General features: G+C 39.3%; 1 protein-coding gene across 3 annotated transcripts in view; it reads left to right on the top strand.

Moving 5' to 3' along the window:
• The window catches only part of CERT1 (ceramide transporter 1), a 115,306-nt gene that overhangs the window by 75,996 nt on the left and 18,519 nt on the right, over positions 1-20,791 (top strand). For 2 of the 3 annotated variants that reach the window (XM_036020431.1, XM_036020430.1), the window contains exons 8-10: positions 4,809-4,901; positions 15,640-15,726; positions 17,600-17,692. In XM_036020431.1, coding sequence (XP_035876324.1) covers positions 4,809-4,901; positions 15,640-15,726; positions 17,600-17,692 — 273 coding nt within the window. Of the gene's footprint in view, positions 1-4,808; positions 4,902-15,639; positions 15,727-17,599; positions 17,693-18,210; positions 18,289-20,791 lie in introns of all 3 variants that reach the window. The other variant, XM_028508356.2, reaches the window with a different exon arrangement.

Below are 20,791 nucleotides of genomic sequence, written 5' to 3'. Positions count from 1 at the left end.
CAGAATCTTATTCATCAGAGAGTCATATTGCTTGTAGTGTTTGAGGGTCATACCAATTTGAGCAGGACACTAACAAAAGAAAACAATGTCATCACTGATGTAATGGCAGAATGGCCACAGGATTTGAATATCACTCTTTACTTAAGTGGGTCCCCATGTTTAGAAGAAAAGAGAATTGTTCAGAATTCTCAAGTGCAGTAAGCCATACTGGCTGACAAAATATGCATATGTATTCTTTAAAAACAGGCAGTAGAAACATCCCTCTAAGGTACAAACACTTCATCATTATTCTGGAGTCATTCTATATTCAGAGATTTCAACTCTATACCAATGTAAATCAAATTGAAATTTTGGAAGATTCCCTGTGCACCAAAAAAATAATGTATTGAGAAAACAGGATAACCGCTTAAACCTGTTAGACTAATGGTTGAAGAGAATCATTTAACTCATTTAGATTAGTTTATTTAAAACTTTGTGTCTTTAGTCTCTTTATCCTTCACAAAGGGATCATTATCTTAAGTCATATCTAATCACACTGCCTAAAAAAGTCTATTCATTTTAGGTGTCTGCTTATCATTATAGACTCCTAAGTGTGTAATTTCACATGCTTTTTCACTTTCCATATGTCTTTTTAATATATTGCTATGCTGTTTTTATTTTATTTATTTTTCAGTTAAGATATATTAATGACATATAGTGAAGTGAAACCACCTTAAGTGTATTGCTTGATGATTTTTGTACATTTGTATATACCCCTGTAACCACCACTCAGATCAACATATAGAACTTTTATACCACCCGAAAAGGCTCTTTCATTCCCCTACCTATTTATGCCACCACCTCAAGAGGCTCTAACTTACATAATCATAGATTGTTTTTGTTTGTTCTTGGACATCATATAAATGGAATCATACAATAAACATTCGTGTGTCTGTTCCCCCCTCTCCCCGGCCAATATTGACTGTGAGATTTATTCATGTTCTTAGATTTAGTGGTAATTTATTCCTTTTTAGTGCTGTGTAATATTTCAGTGTATGATCAATATTCATTGTCTGACTTCAGTTTATTTGTTTTTCCTGTTGATGGACATTTTGGTTTTCATATTTTGGCTATTGTGAATAAAGCTGTTGTGAACATTCTTGTACATATGGTGGACATATGCACTCATTTTTCTTGGGTATGAGATCTGTCCAGAGAGTATCCAGCCATGTAATATGAAAAATAGAGACATTTACTGAAGAATATACAAATACATTGTACATAAGTGACACTTCAGTCCTCTCCAAAGTTATGACTTTCTTGAGGAAATCTGGTTCATTGGTAGCAGTTTAAATCAAGTCATTAGCAACTGCATCATGATGTTCCTTCTGTTCTGGTAGCAGAAGCTATGGAACAAATTTTACCACAACATACTTCATGCCAAGATCCTGCATCAGAATCTTGGACACAGTAGTTTGTGGAATCCCCAGATCAGCTTCTAGTTCTCACACTGCTGGTTGCTAATCTTTGTTGATTGCAGCCCATACACATTAACATTCTCAGGTGCTCTGCTTGTTGCAGGCCTTCCAGAACACAGATCACTTTCAACAGATTCTTAACCATCTTGGAAGAATTTGTACCACACTTCTATTTGCGTTGTATTCATTGCATCATCCTTGAAAGCCTTCTGAATCATCAGAATATTTTCCTTGGTGGAATGTTCAGGCTTAACATAAAATTTGATGCAGATTCATTGCTCTCTTCGTTCATTTTGAATGCGACAGCCACACAGTACACATGCTCACTCAACAGGTCTGCAGCCCCTACTGACTAGTATGGTGAAGCCATCATTATGCATGCATGCTCATTTCAGTCCACTCTCCTTGGCCTGCTGGGTTACATCAATGTGCAGACTGTTTTCATTAAATTAATAATAGCTGGACATTTTCTGCATAGACCTCACACCTAGGAGTACAATTGTTGATTCATGGGGTATGTGCTTAGCTTTAGTGGATATTGGAGAAAGTTTTCTAAAGTAGTTACATCAGTTTCACCTTAGCCGGGTTGCTTAGTTGGTTGGAGCATCATTTGGTGTACTGAAGAAAGTTGCTGGTTCGATTCCTGGTCAGGACACATACCTAGGTTGTGGGTTTGATCCCTGACTGGGGTGTGTATGGGAGGCAACCAACTGACTGATGTTTCTCACATCAGTGTTTCTCTCTCTAAAATCAGTAAAAAGTATATTCTTGGGTGAGGATTAAAAGTGAATGAATGAATGGATGGATGAATGAATGAATGAAGTGGTTATATCAGTTTAAACTCCTACCAGCAATAGCCCTGGCTGGTGTGGCTCAGTGGATTGAACTCCAGCCTGTGAACCAAAGGGTCGCTGATTGGATTCCCAGTCAGGGCACATGCCTGAGTTGTGGGCCAGGTCCCTAGTAGGGGCCGCACAAGAGGCAACCATACATTGATGTTTCTCTCCCTCCCTTCCCCTTTCTAAAAATAAATAAAATCTTAAGTAAATAAACTTTCACCAGCAATAGATGAGAATTCCAGTTGCTTTTCACCCTTGTCAATACTTAATACTGTCATTTTTTTGTGGATATTCTTAAATTTTTATCCATTCTGGTGGATTTTTAGTCCCATTTCCTCTTGAGTATACAATAAGCACTTAATCTTTGGATTAATGAACTAATAGTTTTATTTCAAAGAGAGTATTTGGAAGTAGTTAGCTTGTGTGAGTTCGGTATGGACTTTTTAGCCCTTGAGTATTGGAGGTAAGGCATTTGACTAAAGGCATTAGTTCTTTAAAAGCTTGTCAGACTTCAGTATCAAATTTGACACAGTGCAGCCCATTGTTGAAATTAGTGTGAGATTGGTGCCAGGGCTAGCTTTTTTCTTTTAAGTGCTGACCTTGGGTCTTTTAACTTCTTAGAGCTATAGACAGTATCTATAAAAGGAGAGTGTTTAGGTAAAAATGTAAGCTCTTTTTCAGCTCTACAATAGTTTTAACCAACAGTGGGAGGGTACAAGAAATGTTGTTACCAACCACAAAATGGGGAGTTCGCCTGCCTGCTGCCACAAAAGCCAAACTCAAAGTAGGTGCTGAAGCAAAAGAAAAGGGGTTTTATTCCTATGTTGCACAATCTTGGAGAATGGGATTCTTCCTGTCTCATAGCTCACCTCCTCTGCAAAACCCAGACAAAGCCCAGCCGACCTCAGCAACACCAAAATAAAAGGCAGTGCCCACAGTTTCTGTTCCATTTAAAAGTACCAACCTTTGGAGCCCACAGGCAGCAGTCATCTAGTTAGATTAGCTTGTTTCCAGCTGCTATCCAACCCTAAGCTCCCTCGTGGAGGCTCTGTGTAGAGCTAGCATAGCCATGTTCATGCAGCTCCCAGGGCCGCAAAGTTGGGTGCTCCTGCACAGGAGAGTGTGCAAACACATGGGTGAATGCTTCACCAGGTTGGTGAGAGAGAGACTCCCCCCTGGAGGCCATGAGCCATGCAGCTGCTAAGGCCACTTGGCCCATGGAGAGGACAGGGCAGTGCACCCTCTTGAGTGCAGGTCCCAAGCAGTGAGTAATGAGCTAGAGAGCATTTCTTAGTTCCCCTGGGACTGTATTTGTTTTGGGTGTGGGACAAGCCAAGTGCTTTCTCAGAATGACCAATTAAATTTCCAAACTTTCACACACTTTGGGTGGGTCCACCTCCCAACCAATTCTTTCTTTCCCCAGGCTAGACTTAGGCCTCTTTGGTCCAGCACCTCTCCATGCTGCCATCTTGACTTCTGTGGTACAAGTACCTGCCTTCCCTGGTCCCACCCCCAATCTGGTACCTGAAGGACAGGGGCAAGAGGTTTTCCCCTTATCCAGTTATCTTGTTAGCCTTTTACATGCTCAGTGTAAGAGCCTCCCTCTGCCACCATCATGACTAATGGGGGAGATTCCCATGGCGCTCTATCAGCTCTGTGCCTCCCATGCCCTAGTCCCTGCATGTGGCAAGTTGCGCACACCCACAGACAAAGGAACCCTGCAAATCCCACATAGCCTCTCAGGCAATGTCCAGGGCTGCTTCAGTGGGAGGAACAGGGTGTCTGCAAGGACATGTTTGTTTACCTGGGCAATGTGGCCTCACAAGCCCATTGAAGTGCATCCTGGTGCTGTGCTGAAAACTCACTGTGCTTGCCATTGCCATGGGTGGTTAATGAAGGCATTCTTTTGACCTGCTTGATGCTGTCAGTCCTCGAACCTCCGACCTTCGTCACAGACTAGGTGTGTGGCTCTGTGCACTACTGGATCCCAGCTCCCATTCCCATGGCCTACCTCTGTCCCTGTGGCGACCCCTTCTGTTCGCCTCCCCCAGCAGCACACTCCCAGCAGCCCGGACAGGCTGCCTATCGGTATTAGTTTCTTTCCTAGAATATATTTTTGGCATTCATTGATTCTCCTTGATTGGGTTATTTTCTTCTTGGCATCCATTACTTACTTGTTTGTTTTTTCTTTATACCAAAGTAAATGTTGGTTTTATTTTTTGGGAAACAGGCATGTGAATATATTGGAGGCATTCCTCTGGTGATAATTTATCTTTTTTAACACATAGATACTTTGGCAGTTATTTAATCCATTTAAATACATAACCTACCTATCAGGTGATTTTAGTGGTGATTTAAATGGTAGCTTGTAAATAATATGTAGCCCAGAAAAATACTCATTTTTCATAGGAGCGAAGTTATTTTTTGGCTAAGTCATAACATTTCAGTGAAATGCAAAGAAAATTCCCACTTTAAATGATAAACATGTCACTTTCTTTTTTTTTTCAAATAGGAAATTGAGAAAAGAAGAAGAATAGAGGAAGCTTACAAAAATGCCATGACAGAACTTAAGAAAAAATCCCACTTTGGAGGACCAGATTATGAGGTATGAATTTAGTTATATTTTGATTTTAGAAAGAAGAACACATAGGCATACCTATTACAAATGATTAAATTTTAAGTAATACTTTTGTAAGCTTTAAAGATTCTAAATATATACTTCTTTGATTTTTTTAAATTAAATGTATATTTGATATATAAATGCTAGGCTTACTCTGAAATTGATATTTTGGTATTGCCTGTAAAGTTTAGCATAGGCCTTAAAAGGTTATTTGGCCAGTTCACTTTATAGAACAAGATTTTATCTCCCCTGTAAGGACCATAATTTGTAATGTTATCTTGTAACTCTTTTAAACAAAAGCAACCTTTGGAGGAAAAAGCTGAATACTTTATACGGACAAAAGATTTCTGTTTGTGCAATATATTGTGAGGTCTTATCCATAGCAGAGCATGAACTGTTCTAATTGCCTTGCCTTTATGTTTGACATTGTGTACAACCGACTTCTTTCCTCTTGTTTTTCTGGTAAGCATTTAATAAAGTTTTCTTTCCATATGCACACACACACAAATTAAAATTTTATGAGCTATTTTTTCATCACACAATTTTAGAGAAAAAACATATAAAGAAATATATCTGGTAATTGTCATTAATATTGTTGATATTCCTGAAATGAGGCATTTTTTTAATGGAGTAGTAAGGAGTATCATTGAAATAGGATGATAAAATAGATTATATTTAAGAAAATAGAAGAAAACTTTCTTGCTATTTTTATTCTAGAAAGGGGAAAAAAGTTACTATTGACTGAATATTTTTTATGTTGGAATTTATTTCCAGCTAAAATCCATAGTGATGAGACTTGAGCAGTAATATTTTTAAATTATTAGGCTGTCAATTTATTCCTTCTAGGTGTATAAAAATTATGCAATTAGCTATTCTCTGGGGTTTTAAACCAGATTACTGAAATACAAGCTATTACAATTTTAAGTTTTATTCTAAAGCTAAGCAGATTGTTTTGCCATTTTAGGTTTGTTTGAGTAGAATTACCAACTTTTAAAAATTACCTTAGTTTTTCATATTATAAATAAAATAGATACTTATTATAGGAAGATTATAGAAAATACTTAAAAAGCCCAGTTTTAAAAATTTAACACTATGTGGCACCAATTTACTTCTTACCAATAATATATAAGTAGAGTTTACATACTTGTTTTTTCACTTCTGTGAACACAGGTTTCTTTCAGGGGTTAAGAGCAGGCAGAGTAAAGGGAGGCCTTGTGTTTACTAGATTCAAATAAAGAAAATTGCTTTATTTTTTAATGTAACTGATTTGGGCTCTGTTACAAAAATGTTTTTTGGTCATTCCCTTCTTTAAAGACTCACTTGTCCACGTCCCTTGACATTTTTTATTAAGACTTTTTTCCTATTGATTTAGATGTGTGGGGTTGGCTTTTCATTTTTCAGTTATTTTCTTCCTTCTGTAATTTTTAAAAGGTCTTTTGATTGTTGGTTTTGCCACCTAAAAGTTGTAAGGGTAGTCAGTGACTCAGGCTGTGAAAGAATTCACAAAGAGCATAAAGAATAGAGAATAAAGCTTTTATTCACTTTCCAAGAAAGAAAGGGGTATGGTGTGTAGCAGTACACCAGCATTGAGGGGTGGTAGCTTTGAACTTCTATTGGATTCTAACTGGATTTAAAAAGTGTAGAGGCTTGTTGTGTGGCCCCTGGGCTGTTGGGGCATTGTAGCAGAGGCTACAGTTTGTTCCAGTGTTACCTTCTGCCTGTGGCTGCAGGGAGCAGTTAGTTCTGTTCTTGCTTCTGGTATTTTCCAGTCCTGGGGACAACTCAGAAGAGTAAAATTGGAGTCTTGTTCAACAAGGTCACAGTACTGCTCAGAGAATGATACCACAACAGCAAGTGCCTCTGGCTTTACCCTTTCATTCCCCCCTCTTTAAGATGGACTTATTCTTACTGACCTGGACTAGTTTTGGTTTTGGTGAGTAGGGACGAAGGTCTGTTCTGTAACTGCTTCAGGCAGTCTAGGGCTGTAGAGTTTTTCCTTGCCCGTGGGTCTGGGTATGGCTCATTAAGGGGAAGAGGGTGGGATTTCCATAGCTGGAAAAGCTAGAGCTGTGACTGGAGGCCATTTGTGGAGGGAATCTCCCAGAGTCTAGATGTTCCATTGAATGAAGGATATGAGATATTTGAGGAGATACAGCCTAAAAACAAGAATAAAGAAAAAGTCTGCTATAGGTCCTTGGAAGAGAGTTAGCCAAGAAAACCAGGACCAGATACTGACCTTAAAATCCCAAAAGGGAGAGGTGGAGTAGTAGGTAAATTCTGTGTGGCTAACACTGCATTAGTAGTTTTCAATAATTTCAAGTCAAAGGATAAAAGAAAATATGAAACGTTAGCTTGGTAGAAAACTAGAAAAACTAGGATTTAATCAGTTTGTGGTTGACAATTGGACATGGTGATTTCCATTGAAACACAGTTTCTCTCCCTAAGATTACCCTCATTTTATTAAAGAGACTGCACATAAGTCCAGTTTCAATTTGCCCTGATTATTTGCATGAACACAACAAGAACAGTAATTGGTCATAGGCACTTGCACAGCTGCTTTGCTGGCATTTTACAAGGATCCTTCAAATAGCACTTTAGTCAGTTTCTCAGGGCAAAGAAGCCAAGTGACACAGTTGCCATCTGGCTTTGCCTGTAATACCAATAAGTTTAGTGGATTCCTCAAGTTCTTGAGGTCCCCAAAATGTCTTGAGGTTCATCCCTTGACATATTTTAGGAATGAGACGGATACCGAGCCAGCGGTATACATCGCTGCAGATGCTTGTCGAAACACGAGAAAAACATACACACGGACAACCGAGTCCTGTGGAGAAATAGATACGAAACGGCCACTCTTTCTAGTGGAGAGCGCCTCCTTCTCCCGCCCAAGCAGGCTTTCATTCAAAATACCGATACAGTTAAGGAAGTTAAAACAAGCAGTTAACTTTGAAAGGGAGTGGCAGATCTCCCACTGGGATTCTGAGATTTTGGGGTTTTATCATTTAAAAAGACAACAGGACCTAAAAGGCTAGTTTCGTTTCCTGCCTGTGCCTTCATATTCTAATTAAAGAGCATCCTCCAGCAAGCAGATCTTACAGGATCTTTCATATTCTATGTCTCAGGCCTGATTACCTTGGACGTCCTCCGACTCTGGTCTGGACTGCACCATCCCTGTTATTTCCACAGGCCTGAGTCGGGCAGAGGAGGCAAAGGCAGCCTGGGAGACTTGGATTTCTCACAACCAAGAATAAGGACTCAGGCTTTGATGAAGCCGAGGGGGGCAGGGGTCAATGTCGATCACCTCTTCATTTCCACAGCCCCCCAAGCCCTTCCCTAAGGCCTCCACGTGATCATGCCTGTCTTTGGTGATTCCCTCCATGGGAAATCTTACCCGTCATTGGCTAACTGATCAAGCATTGGGGGCTGGCACAGAACAGGCAGCGTTCATGCCAGGGAAATAAGTTTTGTCTCCTTAGTGTCTCCTGGTTCGGAGTTCTCTTATTCAGCCTTAGCCACGGGCGGTTACAGTTTCCTGAGACTAGGCAGGACGGACCTCAACACAGGAAAGCAACCTTCATTCCTTACCTGGAAAGGCTGCCATGAACGACATGACCAGGCAAAGTGTCAGGCCATTTCTCCAAGGGGCTGTTACTGGCTTCAAAAGTCAGTCTTAATTCCTTAAGGTTCTCTGGCGACATCCAGAGTTCAGTCATGACTCTTTTGATCATGACGTTCCAGACAAAGACTTGGTTAATAACACCACATTTGGAAACTGGTGCTATTATAAACAGAATAGACTCTTACTGGATTCATGTAAACAAACATATTGCCATGAAAATAATACTTATTAACAGCTGCCAAATTCTAGAGGGATTAGGGAGGGAGAAAATGTAAATGTTTCAGTGTTGTTTATGAGGGTATAACATACAAATTGTTCTAGGAAAAAAACAAGTTTCCTTATATCTGGAAAACAAAAAAAATTAAAATTAGCCATATTTGGAACAAAATCATAAGAATAACAATTATTTTTACTCCCATATAACCAGTTTTATTTGTCTTATTTGCTAGTTATTTCCATGAATCCAGTTATTCCTTAAGGTTCTATAAATTTTCGTTTACTTTAAAGATATGACCTACTTAGATATCTGTATTTTAGAGTAAGTCAGAGTCTTTTTCATGAACCTATCCAAAGATACATTTGCAAATACATTAGAGTTAAACAGTGACTGTTTATAAATGACCAAATTTAAAATATGATTATAGACTTGATTGAAATGCAGTTGACAAAGAACTTTGCCTCTTTGTAAAATACAATATTTTAAGATGTAAGAGGGTGTAGCCGGCGGGGGAGCCCAAAAGAAGGATGTTTAATGGGGTCCAGAATTCAGGATGTCTAGGAAATATTAAAAATATGGGATGTCTTCACCCCCACAAGTCTGAACTGGGGGATGGGACACATGAAGCAGGGCTACTGAGAGTTGTTTTACATAGCAACAGTTTTGCAGGTAACCTCTAGAACGGTCATTTAACATATCTATAACCTTTAACTGGTTTCATAGATATGTTAAATAGCTGTGGCCATGCCTTAAGCCAGGGAGAAGGGAGTGACTTTCACCCAGGATGTAACTAGGAGGCAATTCCCCCTGATTACAGAGCCTGCATAAGAGCTTGGAGATGGTTGGTTCCACACCACAGGGCCATGCCTGCCCAGACTTACTGTGGCAGTTGAGAAAAGCTGGAAAAATACAGTAATGCTGGCAACTGTAGCCGATTGTGGGAGGAGTCGGAAGTGGGGCTGCAGAGGAAAATTGACACTGGGATTTAAACCCAGTGCAGCAGCCATGACAAGAATCACAATGTGGCTTTAGCAGAGAAGAACCATGCAGCTTTGGCAGGGGAGAACCATGCGGCTTTGGTTGCCCTTTGCCATGCAGCTTAGGAAGGTGGAATGCAGAGCTCTCTCTTAGCAGCTTGGAAGAATGCAAGAGGGACACTGCAGGAAGGAAAGGGGTGAAAGGACTCTTGCTGGTGGGCCATGAGAAGGTGCCATGTGGTTTTGGATTAAGAACTGGAGCTGCCAGTGACACAGCTGGTGGTGCTGGGAACCAAGGGAGGCCTGCCAGCTGAGCATGGATTACTGGGAAGAGCTAGAGACTACCTGAGCATGGACTTCTATTTCTTTTTCTGAGATACGGTACCCCCGGACCAGGCAAAGGGGGAAAGGAAGGACTGTGTGTGTTTGTGGGTGTTTTAAGGGACTTTGGGATTTTAGTGAAAACATTACGTTGTTACTCTTAACTCTGTATAACTTTTGAATAAACAATTCCTCTCCTTTTCACCAATCTCTGACATGGAGAGCTATAATTCCCTGGCAGCAGGCAAGGAGAACCTAGTACAGGAGACCCCAGGAAAAGGGGGGAGTACATTTGGTAATATTGTACGACCCTTCTCCAGTGAACAATCAGGGGAAACCGTGGGAGACCACATGCACAGTAGCTTTAAAGTAATACAACTACTTGCATATGCACAGTAAAAGCACTCCAAAACTAGCCAGGAAAGATCTACCCTATAAGAATAGAATCCCTGTAGCCCATGAGGTCAATCTGTTTGGAGTTGGTCTGCTCCTGTGTTCTCTGCTATAAACTCTGTGTGTTCAGTTTAATTCTTTGTCCCAATCACCAAGAACCTGGTTACCTGTGTCCACCTGTGAGAAAGATACTGATTTCTTGATAACTAATAGTTACTATGAAATAATACAAAAGAACAGTATAAGGCCCGTGTTTTTTAGACTTAACACAAAGTTTTGGGATTTTTTTTAAAGATTTTATTTAATTTCTTTTTAGACAGAAGGGAAGGAGGGAGAAAAAGAGTCAGTGTTTTGAACTGTTCATCTGATAGGTTGGCTCTGTCTTCGTTGCTTAGTTGTATGTTTTCTGGAACTTGAATCTGTTCTTTCATTTGGGCCTTGTTTTTTTCCTCTTTTTTTTTTTTTTTTTTTTGTCTCACATGCCTGTTACATAGTAAGGGGCAGGGAGCCGTAGGTATTCACTAGGGCGGGGTAACCAATGTTGCTTCGTGGTGACGCTGTATGTTGGGGAGGGGCCTGAGAGGGAACAGTGGTGCTTGCTCCATTTTCTGACAGCTTTCAGTCACTTCCTCTGTTACCAAAAGCAAAGTGGGCCCTTCAGGTACTGATTCCTGGGTGGGTGAGTTTGTGTACATTCTAGGGCCCTGTGGGACTCTCCAACAAACTCTCCTGTGAGTCTGGGAGTCTCTCCCGCTGCTGCCTCCACCCCCACAGGTGTTTTCAATCAGGTTTTGAGGCTCTATTTCCCCACACTGGGATCCTAGGTTGTGCACAGTGCCATGCTTCACAATCGCCACCTCACTGGGTCTGCCAGTTGCCACCCCTGAGCCGAGGTCTGCCATCCACCACTTGCACACCCAGGGTCTGCCTGCTATGGTCTTACTCACCCAATCCCAACGCTCTTTGTGCCGCAACCCCTCTGCCCAGCTGCCCGACTCCGCCCCTCCTGCCAGTCTGGATGAATGTGTTAAAATAGACCTGGGTGAATTCTTGGTTGTCTGACTTACATACAGTTCAGTTTTCTGTCAGTTCTGGTTGTTACTCTGTTTCTAAATTGTTGTTGTCCCTATCTTGGTTGTGCGAGGAGGCACAGTGTGTCTACCTATGCCTCCATCTTGGCCAGAAGTGAGGGAAGAACAGTTTTTAGACATGTTGCATATGAGTTGAGATACTTATCTGAGGAGGTCTTATATTATTAGATGTGAAGATCTTATCTTACACTTAGGAAAGGGATGGACAGGCTGTGAATTTGGGAAATCAGCAGATGGTGACTGAAGTCTTAGAAATGAATAAGAATGTTGTAGGGAGAGAAGTATGGAACCCAAAGGAATGCCCATGTTTAAGGAATGCATAGAGAAGGAAGAGCCTGCCCAGGAGCCCAGAAAAGGGTGCTCAGTGCCAGGGAACTGGGAACTGAGGAATGCAAGGGCAGAGATCTCCTCAAAGAGAGTCATTGGAAATGCTGCTAATAGGGCATGTAAAATCAAGACTGGAGTGTCCCATAGATTTAGTAATAAATAGCTCTTTTCCTTGGTAAACGTGAGAAGATAGAAGGGATTCTTTTTTTAAGTTTTTTAGTAAAGGACATTTTATACAATTACTTTTAAAAGTGTAGATGTGGTTATGATCAATAGAGTTTAGTCACTAGGAAATATATTAGTGTTCAGAGATTTGGGTTATTTTGTATTTTTCTCATATCAACAAAGACCAAAGTGATGCTGCTATCATTTGAGTCTCTTAGAAATGTTTTAACTTTATACAGGGAATCCTGCATCATAGCCTCTGGAATATTGTTACTGTTCTTGTTTCATGATCCAGCTGATCATTAGATGTTTATATTCACTTAATGATAATTCATTGAGATACACACTATCCTATATGTATGTATAAAAAGTTTTTGTGCATTTTTTTTCTTTTCAAATGGGTTGTGAGGGAGTCCTCATAACACTGAAAGAAAAATTGCATTGAATCAAGATTTCTCACATGCCTTTTCCAGATGACTGGCACATTATACCATAGTTCCTCCCCCCTTCCTCTGTGGCCCCAATTTGTGGCAGGGATGGGATCATGTTGCTAGATTTTTTCATGGAGTAGTGATGACTTGGAGTTATCAGTCTAACTGGGAAGATTGTAGGCAGACCAGCAATCATTCATATGCCGTATTTGTACATTTAAAAATTTAAGAAAACTTATACCTAAGCCCACTTCTTTAGCCTTCACTTTTGCCCTAATGTAACACCATTATTCATCTTACAGTCCACTGATTATTTCCCAGTAGCAGGAACACACCTTGCTTATTTCCATTTTGCTGCTATTCTTTATATTTTTATTTTCTTTTTTTAAATATATTTTATTGATTATGCTATTACAGTTGTCCCATTTTCTCCCCTGCACTCCCCTCCACCCTGTACACCCTCTCCCACCCATATCCCCCCCTTTAGTTATGTCCATGTGTCATACTTAGAAGTTCTTTAGCTTCTACATTTCCCATACTATTCTTACTCTCCCCCTATCTATTTTTAACCTACAATCTATGCCACTTATTCTCTGTACCTTTCCCCCCTCTCTCCTCCTCCCACTCCCCTGTTGCTAACCCTCCATGTGATCTCCATTTCTGTGGTTCTGTTCCTGTTCTAGTTGTTTACTTAGTTTCTTTTGGTTTTGCTTTAGGTGTGGTTGTTAGTAATTGTGAGTTTGCTATCCTTTTACTATACATGTTTTTTCTTTATCTTCTTTTCTTAGATAAGTCCCTTTAACATTTCATAAAATAAGGTCTTGGTGATGATGAACTCCTTTAACTTGACCTTATCTGAGAAGCACTTTATCTTCCCTTCCATTCTAAATGAGAGCTTTGCTGGATAGAGCAATCTGGGATGTAGGTCCTTGTCTTTCATGACTTGGAATATTTCTTACCAGCCCCTTCTTGCCTGGAAGGTCTCTTTGGAGAAATCAGCTGACAGTCTGATGGGAACTCCTTTGTAAGTTACTGTCCCCTTATCTCTTGCTGCTTCTAGGATTCTCTCCTTCATTTTTACCTTGGCTTATGTAATTATGATGTGCCTTGGTGTGTTTTTTCTTGGGTCCAACTTCTTTGGGGCTCTCTGAGCTTCCTGGATTTCCTGGAAGCTTATTTCCTTTGCCAGAATGGGGAAGTTCTTCTTTATTATTTGTTCAAATATGTGCTCAATTTGTTGCTTTTCCCCTTCCCATTCTGGTACCCCTATAATTCAGATGTTGGAACATTTAAAGATGTCCTGGAGGTTCCTAAGCTTCTCCTCGGTTTTTTTGAATTCTTATTTCTCCATTCTTTCCTGTTTGGTTGATTCTATCTTCCTTCTGGTCCACTGTATTGTTTTGAGACTCAGATTCCTTCCTTTCACTATTGGCTCTCCGTGCATCTTCCTTCATCTCTTTTATGATAACCTGCATTTTTTCCTCTAATTTGCGCCCAAAATCAACCAATTTTGTGAGCTTCCTGATCACCGGTGTTTTGAACTGTGCATCTGATAGATTGGCTATTTCTTGGTCGCTCAAAAGGATGAGTCCTGGGGGACTGATCTGTTCTTCTGTTAGAGACATGTCTCTCTCTCTCTCCTTTTTTTTTTTTTTTTTTTTTTCCCCCTTCAGTCTGGTCGCTCCTGTTATGGTGAGGGGTGGAGCCTTAGGTGTTCCCCGGGGCTGGGCACCCCAGTCGCTAGATTGTGACGTTGTATGTGGGGGCGGGGGTGGGAGGGAACAATGGCGGTAGTTCCGTTCTCCAGGGATCTCAGTCCCTTGTTTGGGATCTTGGGTTGCGTGCTCTGACCTGGTCCACAATACTGCCTCACCGGGTCCGCCAGGCGCTGCTTGCATACTCAGGGCCCACCGCTGCAACCTTGCACATCCCCGAAGGCTTACGCGCTTCCAGTGCCTTATGCATTCAGTTCTCCCGGATCTCTGCACGCCTCAGCCCACACCCACTCCTCTTCAACTCCCCTCCTATCAGTCTGGATGAATGGGTCTACTTCAACTTCTTGGCTGTCCGACTTCCATTCAGATAAATTCTCTGTCAGTTCTGGGTGTTATTCTGGCTCTAAATTGTTGTTGTTCTAATATTGGTTGTGCATGGAGGTACGGTGCGTCCACCTATGCCTCCATCTTGCCAGAAGTCCTGTATTTTTATTTTCTAACACAGCTGAGATTATACTTGAATGAGAATTACTTGGAGGACTTATTAACGTGCATATTCCTGACTCCACCCAAGACCTTCTGAGAAGTAATTTCTGTGTATGGGGCCCTGGGAATTTTCATTTTAACAAGTTCCCAGTTGATTAAGAACCACTGCTCTGCATCTAACCAGGATTTCAGCTCAACTTTTCTTTCTCTGTGAAATAATTGTCATTGCTTAGGAAGATCCCTCTCAGAACTCCTGTCTGTATTTCTCATTGCCTATAGACTGCAACTTTTTACTTACCTTTCTGCAATTTTATATGGTTTCTGTTGTCAAGTATTCAAGTTACAAGTACTCAACTCTCGCTGTACCATGACAGCAGGTGTAGACAATACATATGAATGAGCAAGATTGTAGTCCGATAAAACTTTGTTTTCATTTTATGTAATTCCCACATGTCATGAAATGTTACTCTTTTTTTTTCCAACCATTTAAAACATGAAATTCTTAGCTGAACCATTATACAAAAGTAGACAGTGGACTGCATTTGACCTGTAAGCCATAATTCACCAAACCCATGCTGTAGATCAAGGGTATCAAACTCATTTTCACCGGGGGCGACATCAGCCTCTCAGTTGCCTTCAAAGAGCCGAATGTAATTTCAACTCCTTAGGAATTTCAACTTCGAGGCTGATGCAGCCCCCAGTGAAAATGAGTTTGACACCCATGGTCTAGATTATTGCCCTAACACAGTATTGGCCGATAAGCAGTAAGTATACAAGTACTGAGTGAATGAATTGTTATACTCAGGATTCTGAACAGAGCATATGTTACTCATCTTTTATATAATATTACCAAGTGTACTGACTGGTTCATAAATGTTTGTTGGGTCACTTTTCAGCTTTCCCCTAGAGTTAATGCCAGGATTATCAGTGTTTTACATTTTTCTACAATCAACTGTTTAGGTTTTTTTCTGTGTATTCAAATAGGAAGGTCCAAACAGTCTGATTAATGAAGAAGAGTTCTTCGATGCGGTTGAAGCTGCTCTTGACAGACAAGATAAAATAGAAGAACAGGTATATCTGTTATTAAAACTTCTAACACTAGAATATTGTTTTATATAAATAGAATTTAAAAACCATGAAACTGTCACAACCTAGAAAATGAAGTGTCTGCATTTAGTCACAAATATAGAAGAATCTTTATAAGTTATTTCCTTCATACATTAATTTCCAAACAATATAAAAACCAATGAAAATATTCTGCCTATTCCTCTTAAAGTTCCAACTTTATCATCATCCTATTAATATCAAGTATATATTTACTCTGAGTAAAACAACCTGTTTGAATTTCTTTTTACCAAGTGCCATATAAATTCAAAAGGAAAATGACCAAGAATGTATTTTTCTTCTGTTAGTACCATTCGTTTTTTATTATCTCCTCTAATGCTTTCACTGCCTTCACCTTCAATTGCTTACTCACTTTTAAGTTTGCTCAGTGATTTATCATCATTAGATTCACAGAAGTTATATCCAGATTGTTCTGTGGGAGTGGAAGGCAAGCATTTCTTAAATCCTTTAAAGATTAATTTGATCATTTCCTGCAATTCTGCTACAGTGCAGTTACCATGTACTACCGCTAGATGGTACCTAAGGATGAATTTTAGTTATTTGTCCCAGGACTCGAAGCATCTTGAAAATAAATGATACCTATATATTGGTTTTATACCACAGATTTGCTTGCATAAAAAAGCTGGTATGTTCATTTCCTGTCGTTGCATAGGCAGTCATGGCCATTATGCCCGTTAGTGGTCCATCTGCCTGAGGGTAAATCACCTGCAATAGTGATTGCTTTTCACATTCGTTTTTCATTATATTTTTAAGAAATCAGTGGTAAAAATTCATGTCACATTAATTTATAAAGCTTATTGTTCATTTTTTCTACCTAAAAGATGCTACAGAGCACTCAGTGGGAATTTTCAGTTTCTAAATGAGCTCTAATTTGGGATGCTCATTTAGACCTCAGAATCAGACTGGACCTTGGTATTTGAGTTCTGACTGAGAAAGAATTTAGAGTCAAGACTCAAACACAAGCAGGAGTTTATGTAGAAAGTCACAGAGTTGGAAGAAGTGAGTGGTTGAAGAAATAGGCTCAGGAAACAAATCACAGAGGCAAAAGAAGGACTCTTAGAGCTGAGGAAAGAGAGGCAAGGAAATTGAGTCTAGGGGGAAGGCACTGGTGTGATCCATACAGAGCCCTTCTGGGTTCTCCATCCGGAGGGGGGGAACCTCAGAGGGAGGATTCTAATAGAATATTCATCAGGTTTTCAGGGTCATGGATTCTACTGATTGGTGCACCTGGGCAGGGGGTCATCATTAGTCAGTGCGGCTGGTCAGCCATGTGTCACTTGTCTGGTTTTCCTACTTTTCTGGGACCAAAGCTGAAACACAACTAAGACTAGATGTTATCCCTACTTTGACTAAAACTCTGTCTCTGTGGTCAACAGACCCAAGGATTTGTTCCTCAGATTATTTGATGCAGGTCAGAACTTCGTTGTCCTGGGGGCTTAATGCTTAAGCTAGTGATCATGCAAGGGCTTATATGGGAGTCGTATAAGGCTATTCTCCTGCCCCCTTGTTCATCCCCTCACTAAGGGGGTGTAAACTGCATGACTTCCGATATGCTAGGGGAGGAAAGGTTACCCTGGGGGTGAGGTCCCTGTTTTTCCACTTCTACACATTGCTAGGCACCTGTGGCTTTCAGCCCTGCTGACCTTCTGTACTTGGCCATTGGTCCTTGCTTTGCTTGTGTTGTCTGACTGCCTACCACATAAGTACCAAAGTGTTCAATAATTAAATGTTGATAGTTCCAGGTTTAGTTTATATTAACCATTCTTTAGCTGCAAAATACCCTTTAAAACCCTTGCATTTTAACATTATGTTTTCTTAGTCACAGAGCGAGAAGGTCAGGTTACATTGGCCTACATCCATGCCATCTGGAGATGCCTTTTCTTCTGTGGGGACTCATAGATTTGTCCAAAAGGTAAGCCTAATGTCAGAGTTTACTGAAATTACATGTTGTATTGTTCTTCACTCTTGATGGAACTATCTTTTTGCATAAGTTTTCTCCCTTTTCTTGAATTTCATTAATGAGATTTTTTTTGGTATCATGTGTTCTTCTGTATACATCTCCAAAACAGATTTCTAAATCTTCTTATGAACATAATGTTCTTTTTCTTTTATTTAAGGGGAAAAGGGGGCTGGTGGTAGTTGATAGGGAATGCCTAGTCCACAATAGTTAACCAGAAGCATAGGCAGATATATAAATTCTTTTTTCTTTGGGGTTAAGTGGTATTTTGTATTACTGAAAGCACTGAATTCTTTTTACAAAGATTTTGGAGCATAACATAACAGGTGCATGGAGTCAGCACTTGCTGCTGAGTTTGTTTCATATAGTGCTTTGTTCTCTCCTTCTTTATCTTGTGTTTGGAAGTTGGTACTGAATGCTCTGTTGTGCCTTTGTTCTGATTACTTGGTTTTTTCTTTGTCTGTCTCTGGTAGCCCTATAGTCGCTCTTCCTCCATGTCTTCCATTGATCTAGTCAGTGCCTCTGACGATGTTCACAGATTCAGCTCCCAGGTACTGTATGAATGTATAGAGTGGACTTGAGTCTTTCTGTACTGTATTTCAGCCTGCTCTCTCAGTTCCGAGAAATCTTTTAGCTAGGCCACTTGTTTTCATTTTGAATTTTAAATAGTGACAATAAGCATTAAAAAGGCCTTCCTTGTCTACTAAACAGTTTCTCTATCAGTCTTGCATGTGCCCTTTGTATTGTTACTGTGAATACAGCTTGAAATTTTGCCATGTAGGAGGCACACCTGAAAGATTTCAAATTGAATTGAAATAATTAAAGATACCTGGTTTTAAATGTCATGTAATATCTGATTTCTTCGACAGGATTCAGCAACTTTGATGGATATGATTTACAGGATATGATAGAGTATAAAAGCAGGATTCAACAGTCTCGTGTCTAATCTAATTTAAAATATTATATTCAACAGAGAAATAACTGTTTAAACAATATTTGTATTATCACCATTATAGTACTAATCACTATTGAACAGGTTGTAGTTATGCACGTTACTGTTGGTTATGATAAATTAATATTCCTGTTCATATTTAAAATATTCCTGTTCATATTCCTAAATTTACGGAAGTTGGTTTTAATTGGTTGTTTGATATCGTCAGTAAAGATTTAAGACAGGAAGCTGGATGCTTGCAGTCTCTGCCTTTGTAATAAAATCATTGGAACAATATATTTTAGCATCATCATTAATTGGAAAACAAGTTTTTTTTTTACCATCTTCCCATCTTTGCAATTCAACTTTGTATCTTTATGGTAATTGCATTTTATTGGATTCCATCATGTTATTTTAAGAAGCTAAATTCCCAAAGTGACCAAGTTTAAATTCTGGTTAGCTGCATAATGTTGGACAGCTCTCCTCACTCTTCTGTGACCCAGCTAGGACTCAGACCTACCTAGGGCCTGGCATGTAGTAAGTACTCAGCAAGTCAGTTTTTAATAACATTATAATAACACAGTTCCTTTGAGTTAATTAAAGTTATCTACATTTTTCCTCTATCAGAGTATTCCAGTAAAAGTTTTTAAAAGTCATAACTTAAAACATTCCTATTAGTTTCTACATATGAATAAAATTTTTATTAGTTTTTAATTATGTAGTAGTAAGAAAGTAAATCTAAGAATCAGATTGTGTTTTTCTGACTTTTGCAGCTTTTTTCTCTTTTTGAGAAAGAAATATATTAATTTATCAGAAATCACACATAGTCAAACTTATTCCCATATTTCTTACCTTCTGTTCATTCACTTATTTATGCATGCCTTTTAAAAAGTGGCTTATACATGTAATAAATCACAGACAAAACTAGAAAATCCTGGAAGATTCTGGTTTATTCTGTTAAGTTCCACCTTCTATTAAAATAGTAAATTAACAAACTAAAACTCATCTGTACTGACCACCATTTTCCTTTAAAAATATAAGAATATAGAGGCTATAAATGAAAGAAAGGTAATAAGAGCAGGAAGAGAATATAAGCCACTGATAGGTGCCTAACAATTAGGGCTTCAAAATCCAGGCTTAGGACCCTGGCTATAGAGAGCTATAGAATAGATGAAAGCCCTCAAGGACAGATGACTCTATCACTGAGAAGTGGGTGCCCAGATTTTTATAAGACTTCTGCCAAATTATAGCTTACTCCATCTAACTTTTTTGTGTAACTCAGGTATGTAAGTTGAGAGGTCTTTCTGGTAATTTTTTTCTAATATGTGATGCTCGTGGTTGATCTGATTCTGTTTTAGCTTTTGATTATTATACTATATTATATGCCAAAAGAGGCAAAAATGAAGACAAATAATATTGAGGTCTTGGAGTATTTATTCTTGCTAAAGTATTTGTTGTCATTAGCAGACTTGGGCTCTGGCAGTTTAACCATTGGTTAATTGGGCTTTGGCATCTGTGTAAAGTCTCGGCTCATGACTGCTTTGTTCTTGTTGAAATTATGTTCATAATCCTGATTGGATAGGATAATTAAACATAGAATTATAAGATGCCCTGAAAAATAACTTCAAATAAGTGATTCAACTAGGAAATTAATAGCAAATCATGAATCTGTCTGCTGGACAGAAATTGGGAATGAAGTAGCTCTAAATCAGAGTGTATAGAAGTAGTAAGGACTTAGATTTATAAATGGATCTTTTGGTCACATCTGTTTATATAACACAGTTCCCGTCTAAAGATGTCACCTCGAAAATCAAAGAGGAAAAAAGCCATCTGTTGAAAAAATAAAATCAAAGGGTGTGTGGTACAGCTGCAGGTTAATCTATGGTGAGCATCACTGCAAAAACAGTTCTGAGTAAAACTCTTCTATTTTATGTCCATTGTCACACATTATTGTTGTGTTATTTATTTTACTCCTCCCCTATTTGTTGTACAGTAATGCATGCTAATTGTAGCAGAACTAGAAAGTAAATAAAAGTAAAATACTACATCACTACTGATATATATTCTCATGCATATGAAAAATCAGGCACATATTGATAAATACACACACCTTAATTGGCTTT

The sequence above is a fragment of the Phyllostomus discolor genome, chromosome 3 (genome assembly GCF_004126475.2).
Source record: "Phyllostomus discolor isolate MPI-MPIP mPhyDis1 chromosome 3, mPhyDis1.pri.v3, whole genome shotgun sequence".
Taxonomy (NCBI): Eukaryota; Metazoa; Chordata; class Mammalia; order Chiroptera; family Phyllostomidae; genus Phyllostomus; species Phyllostomus discolor.
This window is presented reverse-complemented; position numbering and strand designations above follow the sequence as displayed.